The sequence below is a fragment of the Xiphophorus hellerii genome, chromosome 9, assembly GCF_003331165.1.
Source record: "Xiphophorus hellerii strain 12219 chromosome 9, Xiphophorus_hellerii-4.1, whole genome shotgun sequence".
Lineage (NCBI taxonomy): Eukaryota > Metazoa > Chordata > Actinopteri > Cyprinodontiformes > Poeciliidae > Xiphophorus > Xiphophorus hellerii.
Window position 1 is genome coordinate 23,622,544 of NC_045680.1, and position 18,134 is coordinate 23,640,677.

Genomic DNA, 18,134 nt, shown 5'->3' on the forward strand with positions numbered 1-18,134 from the left:
ATACGTCCTGCCTTGAAAACATGCTTTAATGAGCTTTTAGCATAGTTCTAGCTGAATATTTTACTTATCTTCCTATCAGAACTAGTGGGAGTTCATTTTAATGGATTGTTTTCTTCCATTAACCTTAGCTTTTAGTCATAATTTTTCAATAGAGGTCAAGGTTGTTACATAATCTTAATGTTGGCCTGTTTTATTCATCCCAGAAAAGATTTTGAGGAGTTATTTTGGACTGTTGTCCATTGGGAAACCCAATCCTGTCAGATGTTTTGAAGCATTGGAATAATAGAGATAGAACATTCCTAAACATCCTTGCAATTTTGAACCCATTTTGGCCGTTTACACTCTCCATTTCATCAAACTCATCTCAAAGCCTTTGGTCTTGAAATTTGGTGAGTTTGCTCATAAGGCATGGGGGACCTAAAGTTATCAAAATCCTCATGTTTCGCGCATGCTGAAGAGGCGTGGCCAGATCCTAAACTTTGACGCTATACTAAAAGAAATTTTAAATTATGACAACTCCAACAAAGAAAGTTGCAGAGGGACGAAATCTGCTGTGACTGATCCTCATCTGGTCCCAAACAAAACTCAGTGGTAAAATGGTGACCTTTGACCCAAGCCTCGTCTTGTGACAACAGGAGGTGCAACATTTGCTTTGAAAGGTCCTAATTTGACCCTCTTGATCTAATCAACATGATACAACTTTGAAGCATCAGACATGATGGATATTAATCCGACACTTAATAGATGTTTACACAAATATTTGTTGAGCGTGGCCCAAGTCATCCACAGCGCCCTCTAGAAGCAGTAAAATGGGAAGCCCCAAGTTATGCTTTGACTGAGGATTATGAAATTCAGTACACATATGTAATTTCTTAAGACCTACAAAAAAAGTCTCTTGAAACCATGGTCCAAACCTCATAGGAAGTCGGCCATTTTGGTCCAAAGCCGCCACTTACTTAGGGTATAGCTAACCAAACTCATCTCGGAGCTTTCCACTTACAGACTTAAGGAATTGGGGATCAAAAAGTTGACCGAAGAAAATTTAACCTTGTGTCAAATTCTTGCTTAAAAATTAAAAAATAAAATCATAATTCCACCCATCAAAAAGAATGATTTATAAACCCAAATCAAAGACATCCACACTGAGACACAGTAAATCAAAGTCTTCCCCTTTCTGAATATCCCTCATTAGTCAAAACAATCCCTTGTAGCTTCATGGTTGTAATTTCTTTATAGAAAAGGAAAAAAAATTACACATCGTAAACGCATAGACAAGTGATGTTTTGCGAAACAGATTTTTTTCAAGTACTTTAGAGAAGATGGGAGAGGGAAAATCGACAGCACTTCCGTCCTGTGTTGAATATAATATGGCACAAGTTTTAAAGTGGGGGAATGGGTAACAGGAGAAAAAAACTTTTTTCTTTTAATAGGTGTATTATAAACATTATGCTACAAAAGTTTCTACTAACAAAGACCACATGAACCTGAGAAATGTCATAGGTAAAGCAAGGCAGGATCTAGAACTGGAAGAAAGTGAACTAAAAGCACTGCGTTAAGTATTTATATATATATATATATATATATAAAAAAGACTGAAAACCACTGTTAAATACTCACACCTTTCCCCTTTTTTTAGCTTCACATTTCTATCTTATGCATATGATTTCCTTAAAATATTACGTTTCTACAAAATGTACATTCTGTTGCTGATATTCATGGTTAAACCCATAAAACTGTACAGATCTGTATACATAGCTAACAGTGATTGTTGTGGTCAATAGCAAAAACACTGAGGTTTCAGGCAGACCAACAAGCTTACATGAAACATGACTGATTACAAAAAACACACACTCTCTCACACTCACACACAAAGAGCAATACTTAACATAAGAAGCCCTTAGAAATGTCTCAAATCTGCATTCTTAAAACATTCTGCTTATTGAAATTGATAAACCAAAGCTTGTGACTTAAAAGAGTTTGACACTGAAGAACACGAAAAAGGTAGAGATGCTCCGAGAAATCATGGTGACCGGAATCGACACGCTGATCTTTTTTCTGTGAACACACCATTGTTGCTGAGAACAACACTCTTCGGTGTGCAGGCCGGTGTTGAGTGAAGAAGAAGTTATTAACGGTGAGGCGCTTGAAATCACGTCAGAGGAAGCACAGAAGTTCGAGAGACTCTAAAGCAAAGCTGCATCGTCTGCATGTCGTCAGATGAGCGTCGGGCCGCGGCGGAGCGAGAGAGAGCAAGACTTTCAGGAAGCAATTTAAAGCTGCATTCTCATGAAACGCATTGTTGTGTATGTGTTAGAGGGGAGCGGATCGATGCTAAATATCGATACTAAGTCAATATCAGTATCGCATCGATACTTTAGTTTCAGATTCCTTCTTGAAATTTGATTTTTGTATTGCAGTTTCTCAATTCTAACCTGAAAGACTTGCTCTCAAATTATAATTTCTTGCACTTTATTTAGAAAACAAAGCACACACACTTGTTCTGTTCTTCCATTGTTTCTGTTTGTCATGTAAATATGTCATTAAAGTATTTTAAACACTTTGAAACTTGATCAAAATTAATTTTGTCCTAAGTTTAAGCAAAAATAATTCAAAGAAAAAAAATCAAAAATGCATAAAAGGACAGAAGTTGGATTTATATATATATATAATACCTAGTAAGGTATTCTATAACTTATGTAGATATTGAATTGGCATTTCTATCTGCAAGAAATGAGATTTGTTTTTTTCTAAAACAAAAGCTGTTAACAAACACAACTGATTTCCCTTTTCATAAATTTACTCGGGTATTCGGGATGTGATGGTGAACGATAACGCTTTCGTCAACATTTATCAGTTCTTAACTGATAAAAAAACGTCTTGCAGTGACATTGCCCACTTCTTACGTAAAAGCAACATTATCCTTTTCAGCCTTTGACTGTTCTGCGACGGAATAATTTGGATTAGCAAAAGTCGGCATTTTGGAAACCTCAGACCTAAGATAAGAATGTACCTTCTCTCAGAAGTGCAGAGCCCGTTGTTTCAGGTCATGCTGACCGAGATAATACAAGAACTAAAGGAATTTTAAAGTTAAACGGCCTGTTTTACAGCAACTGCTCTCTCACACACATGGTGTGACGTCGCCTCCAACATAAATAGCTTATAAGCAGGGACTGTAGAACGGTTTGGTATATTATACCTAATAAAGAGAGATTGGCAAAAACTGAAGATCAGACATCGGCCACTGAATTCTGATCGGAGCATCTTTACCGATGAGAGGCAACTTCGAACCCGCTAAGACACAATAATATAGTTCATGATTCCAAAACCGTCCAGCTCAGTTAAAAAAATAAAAAATAGACAACGTTATTCCTGGCAATGACACTGACAGTCTGTGAAAATGTCTGTCTGGACAGCGCGGCATCCTTCAGGCAGATGATATACTTTTAGGCAGATGAGTAGGGAATGAAAATAATTAACGCAACAGTACAGATACAAGCAAAGAAATTCTCTTCTGACGAACGTTTCATGTTTGCCTTTTGTTTTTCTCAGTATACGAATCCTTTCTCATTAGGTAGAAATTCGACAGTAATAATAAGAATAAAAAAAAAAAACATTCTCCATCTTTGGGGATCCAAAAATCAGGATCAAAACATTTCAGCTCCTTTAAAAAAAAGAATAAAAAAGGGGAAAAAAGTCGTCCTTGTGTGATGCGACGTAAACACTACAGGGATCATTCTTGCTTTGGGATTTCTTAGAAGTCAGCGTTTGTTTATTAGACTTGAACAGCTTCTTATTCGCCGATGAGGGGGGATGAGGTAATGCGTCAGCGATGCACGGCACACTTTTTTCTTCTTCTTCTTCCCCCCCTAAACCCCTGCTCTGGAAGTCGCGTTGAAGTAGTAACATCGAAAAGTGCCCCCTCTCCTCCAGGAGGAGTCTAGTGTAACATGTAACCCCTGCGTGGCCCCATGAGTCAGGATCCAGCACCGCTGGCTCTTTCTCGGCTTATTGCTCACAGTTCTGATAGAGAATCACGGCCGCCCAGGCTCCTCTCTTTACAGTTTGCCTTGTTTCAGCCGCTCTATGTGATGGCAGAGCTTCAGAGCCGGCCCCAGTTTCAGACCCATGTACTTCATGATCATGTCACTCCGTAGAAGCATCAAAGCCTTTCCGTCGATCTCCTGCAGAAACCAAAAGAGAGACTCGTTACTGACGAAGACGAACCGTCACGCGGACTCCCAGAGTTTCTTTCTGTTGACTTACATGTTTTCTGAATAGTTCTGCGTGAGGCGCCAACGCCGTGGGGTCCGCGTCCCGGACGAACTGCATCACCTCCTCAATGGACCAGGAGGAAGGGTTTTTACTGGGCAGCTGCAATTTCTCTCGATCCATCGATTCGGAACCGGTGGTGGAGCTAGCTGCTGCCGAAGAACACACACAGAGAGCGCATGTAGCGTTCTTGCGGAACAACGTCTAAACAAATTTTGCTGGCCCATTAATTACCCCAGACATTATTGGGATGAACGACAATATCGTCGTTTGAGAGACAACTGTTAATTACTAGCACAAAAATGGCGTAATAGTGCAAGTACAAACTCTCAAAGATCAACAAACTCATTTCTGAAGAACATTTAACAGAGGAACTGGAAGAAAATTTTAAATAATCAACATAAATAAGCAAACCAAAAACAAACAAGATAGTTTTTGAAGTGTCTGAAAAACAAAGAGCAATTGCCGTGTATCTCGCACAAGTAAGTAAGCTTGTTCATTAAAAATCATGACGGTACGTACACAGCGTTTTGGGGAAATCTGAGAATTTACAGAAGAGTTATGAATTCAACATGTTTGAATGATGCACAACGTTTTATGAACTGTGATGTTGTGGAAGCTCTGGTGGAGCCAGCTGCACATTGCTCAAAAGAAAAAACAAAAACACAAAATCATCCACCCAAACACTTCCTGTCATCTTCATCGCCTCTGGCAGTAGCAACATCCAGCTGTTGATCACATGACTCGTGTCGGGAAAAAAGTGTTTCCATTGCAGTTTTACTAAATACATCTTTGTCTATATGGCTGAAAAATCACTTCATCTTCTTATTAAAAAACATGAATTTTTAAAAAATTGTCGTGTTTTCATTAGGCAAATTTATTTTCATAATTTCAATTTGCACAATTTTATGGCTAATGGAAACGCGGCTACTGTCTACCATTTTTGACTTTTTGTATTTTGTTTATTACACATCTCAGTGATTGTGGACTGTCGTGCCCCGTGTGCTAGATTCCCCCCCCACGGTTGGTGCGGTTTGTCGCTTCCTGCATGTTGAGCCCGTTACTAAGGAAACGAGGAGGGGAGGAGCAACTTGATGCACCGGAGTGAAGCTTTTAGTCATCAAGTCTCTTTGGTAGAAAGAGAGAGAGAGACGCGGCAAAAACAAACAAGCAAGCAGCTGAAAATCATCGCCTTCACTTGAATTATTAATGCGATCCATTGATTTACTGCTTATCGCGACACGTCTACGTGTAAAGCAGCGACGGAGTCTCGTGGCGTACCTTCGACTCGTCTGAGAGGCTGCATCGAGCTGAGCTCTGCCGAGTTAGATGAGTGGCGGCGCATCGCGGCGCTGCCGCTGTGATGGTAGAGGCTGTTGGCCTGAGGGTGGTACTCGGAGGAGCTCCGCGCCGTTTGGGGTCGGGGGGTCATGGAGTTGGAGGCTGAGTCCATGTACCGCTGCTCCTTGATGTGGCCGTTCTCTTCGTGCGGCAGAGTCTCTGCTGAAAGGGGGAAAACATAAAGAGGTTTTTTAAAACCGTCGGCCTTTTAACGGTGTTTGGTTTCAGTCCGCACGTGCTTCTAATCCTGAACCTACACGTAAAGGCAGACCTGCTCCCGAAATAGAGCTGCTGAGCAAAAACAGCAGCTCTCTGCACTGACACTTTGCAGACACTTAAACGAGGTATGACACACGCATTAATGGGGGAATCTATATTTAGGTAAATTACAGACAGAGTAAATACCAGAGCTTATTTGCGTCACATAGGTTGTGTGGGGAGAAAAAAAATGTCTGGCGAAATGTTACTGCAGAAGAAAACGCCAGATTTTTCACTTGATCTGTCCTGATCAATGATCAGCCTGTCGCAGTAAGCAGTTACTCTCATGATAAATTAAAATCAGCTCGATAATTTCCACCCTGCTGATTCATATTTTTTGAAGAGCTATTTTGTTTACACAGATTTTATTTATCGTTTGGGTTGTGTGTGGTTTTAATTTCCTTTTTATGTTTTGGTTGTCATGTTTTATTTTGGACATGTCTTTCAGTCACAGCGTGGAGTGTTCTGTAAAGTTTATTGCTCTTTGAGAGGACAAGCTTGATTACGTCGTTATCAATATATCACTTGAAAATGATCTCGAAATGATAATATTATCGTTTATCGCAATAATTAGCGGGACAATTTATCGTCCAGCATAATTTGATATTGTGACAGGCTAATGCGCCTGTACCTAAAACTCTACCAGGTCACAGTAATAACAACCGTCTTCGGTGTAGAAGTCCTAACTAAGTAAAAAACTCAAAAGCTGGCTATTTTCAGAATCAGCTTGGGTTTTTTGATATTGCCGATACCGACACTTAAGAATGATATCGTCAAACTTCTGGCATTGAGGCGTTATTGAGATTTTTTTATTTTTATTTGTGGAATTATTTTGTTAAAACCTAAAAAAAACAATTTAAATAGGTAGTTTATAGGTGTCTACAAAATACTTCAGTGACATATTTACATGATAAGCAGAAACAATAGACATTTATTTTCAAAATAAAGTGCAAAAAAGTATTGTTTGAGAGAAAATTCAAGCAAAATCTTTTTTACGGTAGAGTTGGACAACTACAATACAAAAATAAAATAAAATCTTCAAGAGAGGTCGTGAAACAAAAGTAGAAATCTTACCAAGCTAGTATCGATACGATACCGATACAATGATATTTTGGATCAATCTGCCACTCTCTAGTATTTCTACTAACAGGAAGGCTGAACATATTTGAGACAGTTTAATCATTTTGATCTTCCACCCTGAACATGGTGAAAGGCTGACAGGCTTTTAAATTAATATGTTGGAAATGCTAGCAACACTTAATGCTAACAGAAGTTTTTTTTTCCATAATGACTTTTATTTACCCATTCTTTGTTAATATACATAAAAGAAAAAAAAACTGAAATATTTTTCAGAGTGTCAATGGTGAGAATTGGCTGCATCAGCTGGACTTGATGGCGGGTTTTGCTTACAGCTATCTTTACAGCAACCTGCTTTGTGAATTCAGCGCAGAAATGCGGAAAATGCTAAATCGTAGCCGTTTGCAGTATTTCCTGGATTTCCTCTAGACTTTTTATAGAGTGAAATAAAAATAAAATAAAGAAATATGAGCGATACCTTCAGACGGGTGAGCCTCGGCTCGTAAATGTTTGGGGGAGAGAGGTGCGGCGTACAGAGGAGAGACCCCTGAGAGGCTGCGTTTACCGCCCCGGGCCAGAGAGGGAACGTCAAGCGCCTCTTCTTTCACTGGAAGCCAAAACATTTAGGAAAAAACTCATTTTATGAACAGTACAAGACCGCTGCGTACAGCTCGGCCGATTAATTTACCAGACTTGTTCCTGTCGTAGGCGGCGTAGTGGCTGAACGGCTGGCTGCTGAACAGGTTGTCACACTGAAGGTGACGGCACATGCTCTCTAGGAAGCGTAACACGAAAGAAGCACTGGAGGCGGACGGCAGTTTGATCACACGGACACCGCCGTCTGTTCTCACTTTGGAAACATTTTCATGGTAAAGTCATTAAATATGCTCCCTTTCTTCCCCTCCCCATGACACAAAACCTTATCTGTGTTTTTTTTTTTTTTTACCTTTGACAGCTTCGCCTCCCCCCGAGTCACTCTGCAGAGCGCTGAGGAGGACTTTCGGCTGGTAGGCGCAGTCTATACATGACTGGACCACTTGTTGGAGCACGGCGTTCACTGGCCCCGGCCCAAAGTGGTCCGGAAGACGCTGCATCTGCTTCCTGTCCAAGTGGGGGCCGCAGTTCCCGTGCTTATTCACGTACACGCACACTGAGGGCGGGACAGGAACACAAAGAGCCGCATTGAACGGATCGGGACCGGCTGAGCAGAGTCTTAAGTCGAAGCTGAACGTCCAGCGGTGGCGCTGGGAAGCAAAAGACGGTGTAGCCGTACCTGTTGAAACCACCGAGTTGAGGCAGGGAGGGTTTTCTTGTGGAACCTGGATGCTTGGCAGCTGCGTCGGGCTCTGCAGAAGCTTGGACCTTCGCTACAAAAACAGTAGAAATACTTTAGAATTCAAATAAATTGTTGGAACTGCAGAACAGGGCACCTAGAAATCTCAGAAAGACACATTTAAGACTTTTAAATGCCATTTTGAATGAAATTTAAGACCGAGATAAGTATAAATATAGGAGATGATTGGGGGATCCTGATGTACTACAATAAAGGACAGCAAAAAATTTAAAAATTCTGTAGTCTCTTGTTCTTCTCCCATTGCATATGGCGCTCTACAGCCGTAACACACGCTGTGACCTAGCTTAAAAGTTGATTTTTTCCACAGAATACATCTATCCTCATGTGGATTGGCAAAAGCAATGAGCGACAGTCGGAAGCAAACATCATTGATCAATAAATTTAAGCCTAAGAGTCGACACATGGATGGTGACGTCGCTCCCTCTTCGTTCATTTCCTATGGGTCTTGCAAGATGAGGTGACAGCTGCAAGCCCTCTTTCAGTAAAACGGCCGCTGACATTTTTGTATGTAAAATTTTGCACTTGTACGACACAAGAAAGTTGAAAAATGTTAAACTTTTGATGTTGTCGCAGCATTGGGTTTCATCCGGAGTGGTGCGCCACACCCAGTGTGTTAAGCCCACCACCCATGACAGGGTGAGAGGCAATAAAGCTACCTAGCTAGCTAGCTAGCAATGGTATATTAGCATCTAGTTAGCGGTAGCCTCATACACCTTGAGTTACAGAACGAAATAAAGTCTGTGCGCAACTCAAACTTTTGCCTTTTGCCTGACGGGGAAAAAAAACAAACTACATTTATAAAAATAAATACTTTCATGATAAAAATTTAAGAGCTGTAATTAACGTATTTATGGTTCACTTAAATTAAGACAGAAAATAAAGAATTTCAAACATTTTAAGGCTTTAATTTTAGATACATACATTTAATCCCTGTAGAAGCAACGTAAAATCAGATGAGGTGATGTGATTCCGGTTTTGCTCACCTTACTTCCTGATTTGGGTCCTCTTTTCTTGTGAACCCGGGGCACCAGCGGCATGTCGTCAGGAACGGCTCCGTTGTGGGAAGCCGCGGCCTCCGCCACGGCTTTGAGCAGAGCGAGCGTCTCGCTCTTGGGCCGACGGCCTCTCACCCCCTTCCTCACGGGCAGAGCGGGCAGAGTGGGGTATCTGTAGGGCAACTGCATGGAGCGCCTGCTGGGTTTGGAGGGCGACGACGGCAGAATCTGCAGGTTCTTCGGAAGAGTAACTGAAAGCACAGCGGAGAGAGGACGAACATGAGGAACGAAGGCCAACGCTTTTGTCACATTTCAATTTATTTCTCTTGTTTTGGTCAAAACACAGAAGAAAAAAAAATCCATCAATTATCAACTATAAAACAAAAGTGAAGACAGATTTACTAAATATTGTAGAAAAAAAAAATAAATGTACTTCTTTCAGTTTCAGCAGAATATCTCTTTTTAATAGTAGGCCTAAATTTTCATTTGATGAACCTACAAATTCCTCCAAGTTCATATTTAGTTTGTCAGATTTTGAACCCATTTCGGACATAGTTTGGAACTGTACTGTTGTGAAACTCTGAAAACTTAAAAGATAGTTATATTAAGAAATTATCTGGGAACAAAAATAGACGACCAACAATTCATTTTGCAATTGTTTACACCAAACAGCTCTGGGAGCGAGTTAAACGAACAATTCTTTTGTTGTCCACTCCAAACCTGCGGCTTTTTTTCTGAGCAGAACGTTGTAATAGAAATATAAAACCCCTCAGTGAGGATCGTAAATCTTGATGTATTTTGTCGGCGAGTCTTCTGCTCTCTCTGCCCACTCAGTCCGAGACGCGGCGTAATAGACACAGGACAGACCTCCTGCTTTAATGTAAACAGGTGAAATGTGAACCACATAAATTCTCCTCCTGCTCCATCCCACCCAGACAGCCACACTAACACACCGGCAGAAAGCGGTGCGTCGTTTCTGCACATCAATTCTCTTAGCTCAGTGCTTACGATATGCCTTCCTGCATTTTATCCACAAACGTTCCAAGAGATCCAAAAGAAAATCTGGACCTTCAAACTTAGACAGACTTATTTAAAACTTCAGGCAATGACACATTTTTTTTTATAAATAACAAAAAAAAAAAAACTCATCCAGAGCAAACAGATGGTGTATGAAAATGTATCATATCACCTCTTTTGCAGAGCAAATCTGACACGGTAAAAGCAGCCATCTTGTTTGCCTATTCTCTCTCCAGACAAGAAACGTTAAAAAAAAATGAAGCTCTGCTACTTTTTTCAACCATCTATCAACATAAATCAATATATTCTGATATTACATGGGTGGGATTGTTAAATTGTTCAATGTAAACAGCATTCTCAGTTTCTACACATAATTTATACCAGACTTATTCTTTTTCGGTAGGTCAGTGTTGAAATTGTTGGTAAGCTTCAGAAATCTTCAACCATGCATTTGCTTAGCAAATATTAATAAGATAAAGGCAAATTCTTTGAAGTGCAATTTGTGAACAATAAACAACTCTGACCCAAATAAAGAACCTTGTGGAACCCCGCAAGTAAACTTCAACAAAGGTTTTTCCACAAACCATACGGTTTTTTTTACGTTAACATTTTATTTGGAATGTAAATGTAACATGTCAGAAAAGATCCAATGATCAATGCAAAAATCTTTATTGACACGACAGTCAGCATATCCTACTTCTTAATTGTTGAGCTGCTTTTTATAATGTTTCCACTGGCATTTTTGTTATTTTTTTAAATTCAAAAATATTTCAGTTTTTTGTAGGCAGTTTGCACGGTCTAAAGACAGGAACAGTTCAACTTGATTTGATGCTCAAAAAGTCCCCAAAAATTTGTGAAGCTGCCTTTTGTTGCTTTTGAAAGAGTCAAAAGCAAAAATACCGACGTGAAAATGGTTAGAAATCAGAGTTAGATGTGTCAAAAAAAGCTACAAAAGAAGATTAAAAAGCATAATAAAATAGGGAAATGAATAAATTTTCCCACACTTTCCCAGACATTTAAAAAACTGTAAAGGAACGTTTAAGTTGCTGCGCTGCAACTCGAGGGGGAGATTTGAATCAAACACTGTTTACAAACAGCAACTTCTTCCCACAACAGTAACATCTGACGCAAATATCTGCTGCCACCTAGAGTCCAAACCTTACCACTGTTGCCTGGTGGCTGTAGGCTGTGCTTGGTGAGGGAGCACCAGCCCACGGGGAAGATGTCCCTGGAGTCGTACTTGCACCAGTAATCAAAGGCCCCCCTCCAGCCGTCGAACATGATGAACACCTCGTCGCCTCTCACTTCTCCGATGGTGGCGGGGCAGATGAGGTACGGGTTCTTCTTGTCCACCGCCTCCAGCTTCATGCCTGGCTTGAAACTGTTTTGAGGAGGTCTCAGAGGTTCCTAAGGAACAAAATCAGCGTTGAAAACATCGCCGTGTCGCTGTAATTTTAGAGTTTTTAAGGAGTCGGTACGAACATTTTTGAAGGCTGTTACTGGTGCCATCTCTGCTCCGTTCAGGGTTCTCAACAGGAACATGGGCCAGGAGGAGGCATTCATTCGAAATCCTTTGAGGGAGAAGAAGAACCTAAGACACGAGCGGCTGCAGGAAGCTCATGTCTTAGGTTTAGTGATGCGTCGCAGTGTCGGGCTTACCCAGCGGCGGCTGCAGCATATCTCCGTTCTTTTCGCAGGTGCCGATAGGCTGGATGTCGGACGAGTCCACCAGCCTCCAGAAGTCGTTGCTGTTGTCGCTGCCGTCCAGGCGGAGACGGAGACGAACCCCGGTTAAGCCCATCACCGTGGCGATACAAACCGAGGTGGAATTGCGAGGGTCGTGAGCCTCGAGCTTCATGCCCACTTTGAAGTCATTGGAGGGAGGGACTCTGGCCTGCAGACACGGCGTTATAGGTTTAGGACCTCAGGCGGAAGAAGCACAGTTTAGGTTAACAGTATAAAGTCACCTAAATAACACCTAAATAAATAATACATCAATCTCATATGTTAGTGTCTTAAGTAAGTGTAATATAACTTTGATAACTTATTTTTGTGTTTTTCAAGCCAGGCCTGGTTAAATATGCACAGGGCTCCAACATATTTATCCAGTTGTTTTAAACATTCTGCTCTAAATGTTAGCTGTAATACTTTAATACAATAATACTTTTTTACTTCCAATATGATACCAATATAATAGCTTTGAGTACTGGCCCTAACAATGAAACTATAGTAACACTAAACAACCTCTGGGTTGTAAATACTATTCATTATAACTACATTCTATCCAAACTATAAGTAAAATATAACCATCAATCAACTGTTTTGCATATAAAACTTGACAGAAATATTCACCCATGGTTGGTTTGAAATGTCGTTTAACTGTATGAAACGAACTCCAGGAGATTTCTTTCACTGCTTCTGGCAACAGGTTGAATGTCGGGCAATAAATTCCTCCTAACAGGGCTGCTTGTAGCCCCACATCATAAGCTTTATAGAACTGTCAGTACAGCCATTACATTCATCAGAAATAAAAGACAAAGAATGAATGGTGTTTGTCAGCGCATTTCTCAATTTAAAACTTTTACAAAATGTAAAAAGAAAAGACTGAAAACAGCAAAGAACAAATTACACCTCGTGAAGTAAAACCTGGACATATTCAGGACGGTTAGGGACTAAACCTTATACACTGGCTCCCTGCAGCTCAGAGAATAGATTTTAAAATACTTCTGTTAGTTTATAAATCACTGAATGGCTTAGCACCACGATACATTAACCCTCCAGCAGTCAATTTGACCTCACAAGCTTTTTACACTGGGGTTACGCTGATCCCGCGTGCGCTTTTATAAGGCTTTTTCTGTGTGGTTTTGGGAACTGATGTTCTGACGGGACAACATCCTGCTTTCCCATTGTCCAACCGTGACATCTGCTGCGTTCCTCCTGAGCATCATGCTAACACTTTGCTGGAGAGTTAAGGATCTGCTGTTGTTGAATCAACCTGCCACACCACACCACTCCAGAACCAGAACCAGAACCAGAACCAGAAACAAACATGGACAAGCAGCATTCAGTTTTTACGCTCCACAAATCTGGAACAAACTTCCAGAAAACTGCGAAACTGCCGAAACAATGAGTTGCTTTAAATCACCTAGAGTTGACATTGATCAATAAGTTTGGAGTATATTTGCTTGATGATTTTGGAGCTAGCTTTTGACAAAATGTGATGTTTATTTCTTGTTTCATAATTATTTTATTATTTATTATTAACATAATTGTTTTTTATGATGTAAAGCACTTTGAACTATCTTGTTCCTCAAAAATGTTACACAAATAAACTTGACTCGGCTATTAAATGTAACACTTTGTAAGGCCTTTAAGTCATCAAAGCAATTTTTCTAGACTAAGCTCAATATTTATAGAGACATGAAATAATAAAGATCCAAACTGAGAGCCTTCCAAGACACAAACATCTAATTTCTGGATTCATATGGGTGCCTTCATATTTCTGCCGTTTCTGTCTTCCGGTGAGACGTTTTAAAGAAAACGTGTTGAAACTGACCTGCTTTGGTGTTGTTTTCCCCCCCACTTTGACAACTTATTGTTTTCGACAATTTTCTATAATCGTCTTGTAGGAAAATGTGTTTACATGACACCGATAAATAATATATACCAGCAGCAGATCACATAGTTGGTATGGTCTGTTATATTTACTATCTCCCACAATTTATCAAAATTACTACAAAGAGGAATAAAAAGTAAATGCAATAGTTAACTACATGAGGATGAAATGTTTTCTTTTCAGGTAAGAAATGGAGGTGTGAATTTAGTGAAGAGCCAATCACACCCGCAGTTTTTTTAAACTGTCTTGTTTACAGTCAGTTTTTCCAAAGATCAAACTTCAGCTTCAATAAAACGTACCTGACGAAAGCAGCCTGCTGGCGCCGGTGTGGACGATGTTTCCTTCAGGTATTCTTCCCAGCTGAACGCATCTAGATGAAAAAAGTCAAAGTGCTGACGGTAATAACAGCTGAAACAACCTAAATAAAACATTTATAGTCCATAAAAGATTCCACTTAATGGCTTTAATGGAATGGTTCGGATTTAATTCTAAAATTTAGAAGCTAAGATGCTTCCCCACATTAAATCCTTTTGAATAAATGACACACTTGTATTTCCTTGCACCTGCTGGTTAATAATAAATATACAGTATATTAAAAGAAAGGTAAAAAAACATATGAAAAAATGCTTCTGCAATTTCATGAGAGGGGTGTGTTTTTTCTGCTCATGTTTCAGGTACATGATTATGAAAAACCGCCGCACCATAACCTGTGCCAAAAAACACATTAATTATTAAACTAATACAAGGAAACGGACGTTTAACGCGTCATATTTAAAAGAACTTGACTAAATAAACACATTCAAATGAAGCAAAATCGAGTTGGAAATAAGACAGAGAGAGACATCAAATCTAATAATCAAATGTCAAAACAAATCTAATAATCAAATGTTACCTTTAGTTGCTGCAGGGGTCGTACCTGGCAGTGGGAGAGGCTTTCCCAGTTTCTCTTTTTTGCCGTCTTTCTGATCTGAACAGAGAAAGTGCAAAAAGAAATGATGGTTTTATCTGAATGAGATATAATGCATAAAATATCAATGTCAATGGATTAAACCAATCAGATAATATTATATCATCCTAAACTTGAACATTTTGTTGATTAAAAAAACCTAATTCTAATATGTGAAAACACTGATATGAATACAAAGCACACAGAGACAATATTTAGGTCTGAAAGTGATTTAAGTGACACAAAACTACATGACGTCTTAATAGCAGTTGGTGAAATTGTTTCCCACACACTTTAAATTCAATTGAAGCTGCCAGGTAGATGTTTCCCAGCACCTAACGCTTCCAAAACAACATTTTTAAGCTCAACCCTGATCTCTAAAACCTCCAGCATGCTGTTTACATCAAACAAAGTAGAAAAAAAAAAAAGGACAAATTCTTGCCTTTTAGTGGAGTCTTTCCCATGTTGACGGATGAGGATGCCGTTAGGACGATAAACGGGGTGCGGGATGTTCACCCAGTTTGTCTGCGAAAATCTAAAAACGCAACAGATTAAAATCAGAGATGCTTAATGCTTCAAATCAAATTCACCATCCGAATTTCAAGGTGCGCAATGTCGCAACTGCAAATGCTTTTGCGAAAATGCAATAACGAGAGGTACACTGCGTTGATGTTCATCGTCAAGTGGACAAAACATGGTGCAAAAGTAGCATCAGCAAGAACTGGACATCTTTCCAAAATGGATGAAAAGACAGGAAAAAAAAAAAATCTGTCAGGAAAAGTCCAAAGAAGTCTCCAGTGAGACTAAATGAGCTGCAAGAACGTCTGGCAAATATTGGCTGTTTCACATGACAATTACCTGTTTTTCCTCGCATCTCTGGAGTCTGGTTTCGGGAACAACCAAGCTTGGTTAAATTTGCAAATAATAATACAAAATCTCATTTGAAGTCTCCTAAAGCTTGTGGGAAAATGTGAAGCTACTCCTGGATGTTATGGCCACAAACAGCACATTAGGTAAAAAAAAGAAACAAAAAAAAAAAAAACACCACGCCCACATTTTGAAGCACGGTGATGGTAGCATATTGCTTTGGGTTTGAACCGTTACTAATGCCTGTCAATTTCTGCTGGAAAAAAAAGAGCGTAATATGAACTTATAATAACGTTTTGAAATAGAGCCCAGAACTGAATCAGAGAGGATATCTCTGATTCGAAATGACTGGAAAATGTAATAAAATCTAAAAAAAAAAAAAGTGGTTCAACAACGTATTCGTTTATACAATTCGGTCAGCAGTTCAATTAAGTCACACATATCAATTAAGTTACACATAACTGAAAATACTTAACTTGATGTTATTTTTTTACATCACAAAAACTTGAAAAAGGGGAGGGAAGATGTTTTACTTCCACTGTAAATCGAATTAAACGCAATTATCTAAAAACAGTTATTATTAAAAATAATAATACTTTTTTTTTTTAAAGTATAAATGTGACGCTACAGTAGTGTGGTTTTCCAGTAACCCACTCCCACTCAGACAGGAAGCGTGAAGCGGACCGGGGTTTTTTTTTTTCACGAGCTCCAGAAGCCAGGCCCGTGGGGTGTGCTGGGGCTGCCCTCCACTCTGTGTACATTCCCTCAACTTTTCCATGTTTCAGTGAACGCAACTCTCCTGTAAGACCAAAAATGTCACAACAATGTCTGCTGAGAATAAAAATAATAATAAAAAATCTACCAACTACTAAAGTTAAGCTTCTATTTTTTTAGAAGAAGAAGAAAAAAAGCTAAATATTTCACGTTGAAGGTAACCAGACTTTGTATTGATTTTTTTTTAAAGTAAAATTCATATTACTGATATCTAGGTACACTGTTATTACTAATATTAGTAGCTAAAGTTACAACATAACCGAAACATTTCACCACGTAGAAAAGCACTATTTGGGTTTGGCGTTTCACAATATTTAACTCCCAAACTTGTTGTTCCTTGTCCACCTTCGGTGTGTGTCTCCCATCAGCAGCCTTCCAGTGTTTACTTGGTACCAGCCAACGGGAGTAAATATCGAGACGGGTTTACTTTCAATTAATCATTGCGCTAACATTTATTTCTGCATCACATTTGTGCTTCTAAAATATGTAGACGACGCCAACATGAACCACTTGCAGGTAATAGTCTGGGCCCAATGTTGACAACTGGAAGCGCTCAGTTGGCTAGCCACGGCTGCTGGCTAATAACTGGGCAGGCTAACCTTAGCCTTAACCTTCTTACAGTAGTTTCTTCCACATCATGAAGCAGAATTACATGTTTTTGGACTCGACTAGCTCTAAGTTTAAATGTTCTTAAAATGTATGTCATTTACTTTAACGAACGAACTTACAAGTGCCGTCTTTTTTTCGACTGAAGATCCACTTTTTTCTATTCGTCAGCTGCCATTTTTCGCAAATGTAGTGTATGCTTACACGCATGTAATTTATGCCGAAGATAGTATTGTGGCGAGGAGGAGTCACGAGACGACTAACTGGACGACGCTGTGCTCAATAAGGAGCTTCTCTAATGCCAATAAAGACGTGTGTTGTTCACGAGACTGTCCAACCAGAGTAAGGTTTACTCAACTTATCCAATCAGCGTCTAGACTGCGCCAGACGAACTTTTGGGATGCCATAAATAAATTGGAGTTATCCATCTTTCTTCGATATTTTTGTATACAGGATCTTTGTTATGGATTCTCCTGCTGTGGTTCAAAACAGAAAAAAAAAATGGAAACATGGATGTAAATTACATTTTGGTCATTTTAACAACATCTTTGTGAATGAAAAAACTCCTAATAATTGCGCTGCTGAGGAAATACGTCACGTAACGTGATGGACATTACATAACTCGTAAAAGGGTAACAGTTATCTAAATAAAAAAAATATAAACCCCCACACAATACATTTTAATAATATAAAACAGATATTTTTTTTGTCTTTGGGAAACATTAAGCTTATGGGAAAACATGTGCTAAGCAATCACACTCTGTATAAGAACATAGTGGTTACATTTCAACAGTGAATGGTAAAGTTTCCACAGGTCACAGTGCAAACTTTCATTATTATAAGAGCTAACGGTGCGTCATCACATGAACCAATCTGCAAATGATTCATAATCCAAGTTCGGTTTCTATTCAGACTGCCGTGTTTTCCCCACCCACCTTTTTTTCCGCAGGAGTTTACATTATCTACCCTACCCTATTAATCAACATGATAAGTCAAACTGATCAGTTCAAATCT

At 39.5% G+C, this 18,134-nt stretch overlaps 1 protein-coding gene across 2 annotated transcripts; it reads right to left on the reverse strand.

Annotated features, from left to right (window-relative positions):
• Nucleotides 1–1,100: 1,100 nt before the first annotated feature.
• LOC116725726 (sex comb on midleg-like protein 2) lies at nt 1,101–17,359 on the reverse strand. Of its 2 annotated transcripts, none has more exons than XM_032572022.1 (15): nt 17,243–17,359; nt 15,316–15,408; nt 14,820–14,894; nt 14,227–14,297; nt 11,971–12,205; nt 11,794–11,882; nt 11,475–11,718; nt 9,283–9,545; nt 8,219–8,312; nt 7,892–8,095; nt 7,634–7,795; nt 7,424–7,552; nt 5,551–5,772; nt 4,264–4,418; nt 1,101–4,181 (listed from the first exon to the last, which is right to left on the reverse strand). In XM_032572022.1, exons 2-15 carry the CDS (start codon nt 15,335–15,337, stop codon nt 4,056–4,058), a joined length of 2,091 nt encoding a protein of 696 aa, XP_032427913.1. In that variant the 5' UTR covers nt 15,338–15,408; nt 17,243–17,359; the 3' UTR covers nt 1,101–4,055. The 2 variants fall into 2 exon arrangements, with proteins under 2 accessions (XP_032427913.1, XP_032427912.1); XM_032572021.1 differs by having other exon boundaries at nt 4,264–4,421.
• Between the last annotated feature and the right edge of the window lie 775 nt (nt 17,360–18,134).

What these genes read in the sequence shown, in the direction of transcription:
- LOC116725726 (XM_032572021.1), bottom strand. Translation starts at nt 15,337, where the DNA reads ATGGGAAAGACTCCACTAAAAG. An exon ending in CAGTAACAGCCTTCAAAAAT is followed by an intron (nt 11,719 to 11,793) that starts GTTCGTACCGAC and finishes TTTGTTCCTTAG; the next exon opens with GAACCTCTGAGACCTCCTCA. An exon ending in GACCCAAATCAGGAAGTAAG is followed by an intron (nt 8,313 to 9,282) that starts GTGAGCAAAACC and finishes CTGTTTTTGTAG; the next exon opens with CGAAGGTCCAAGCTTCTGCA.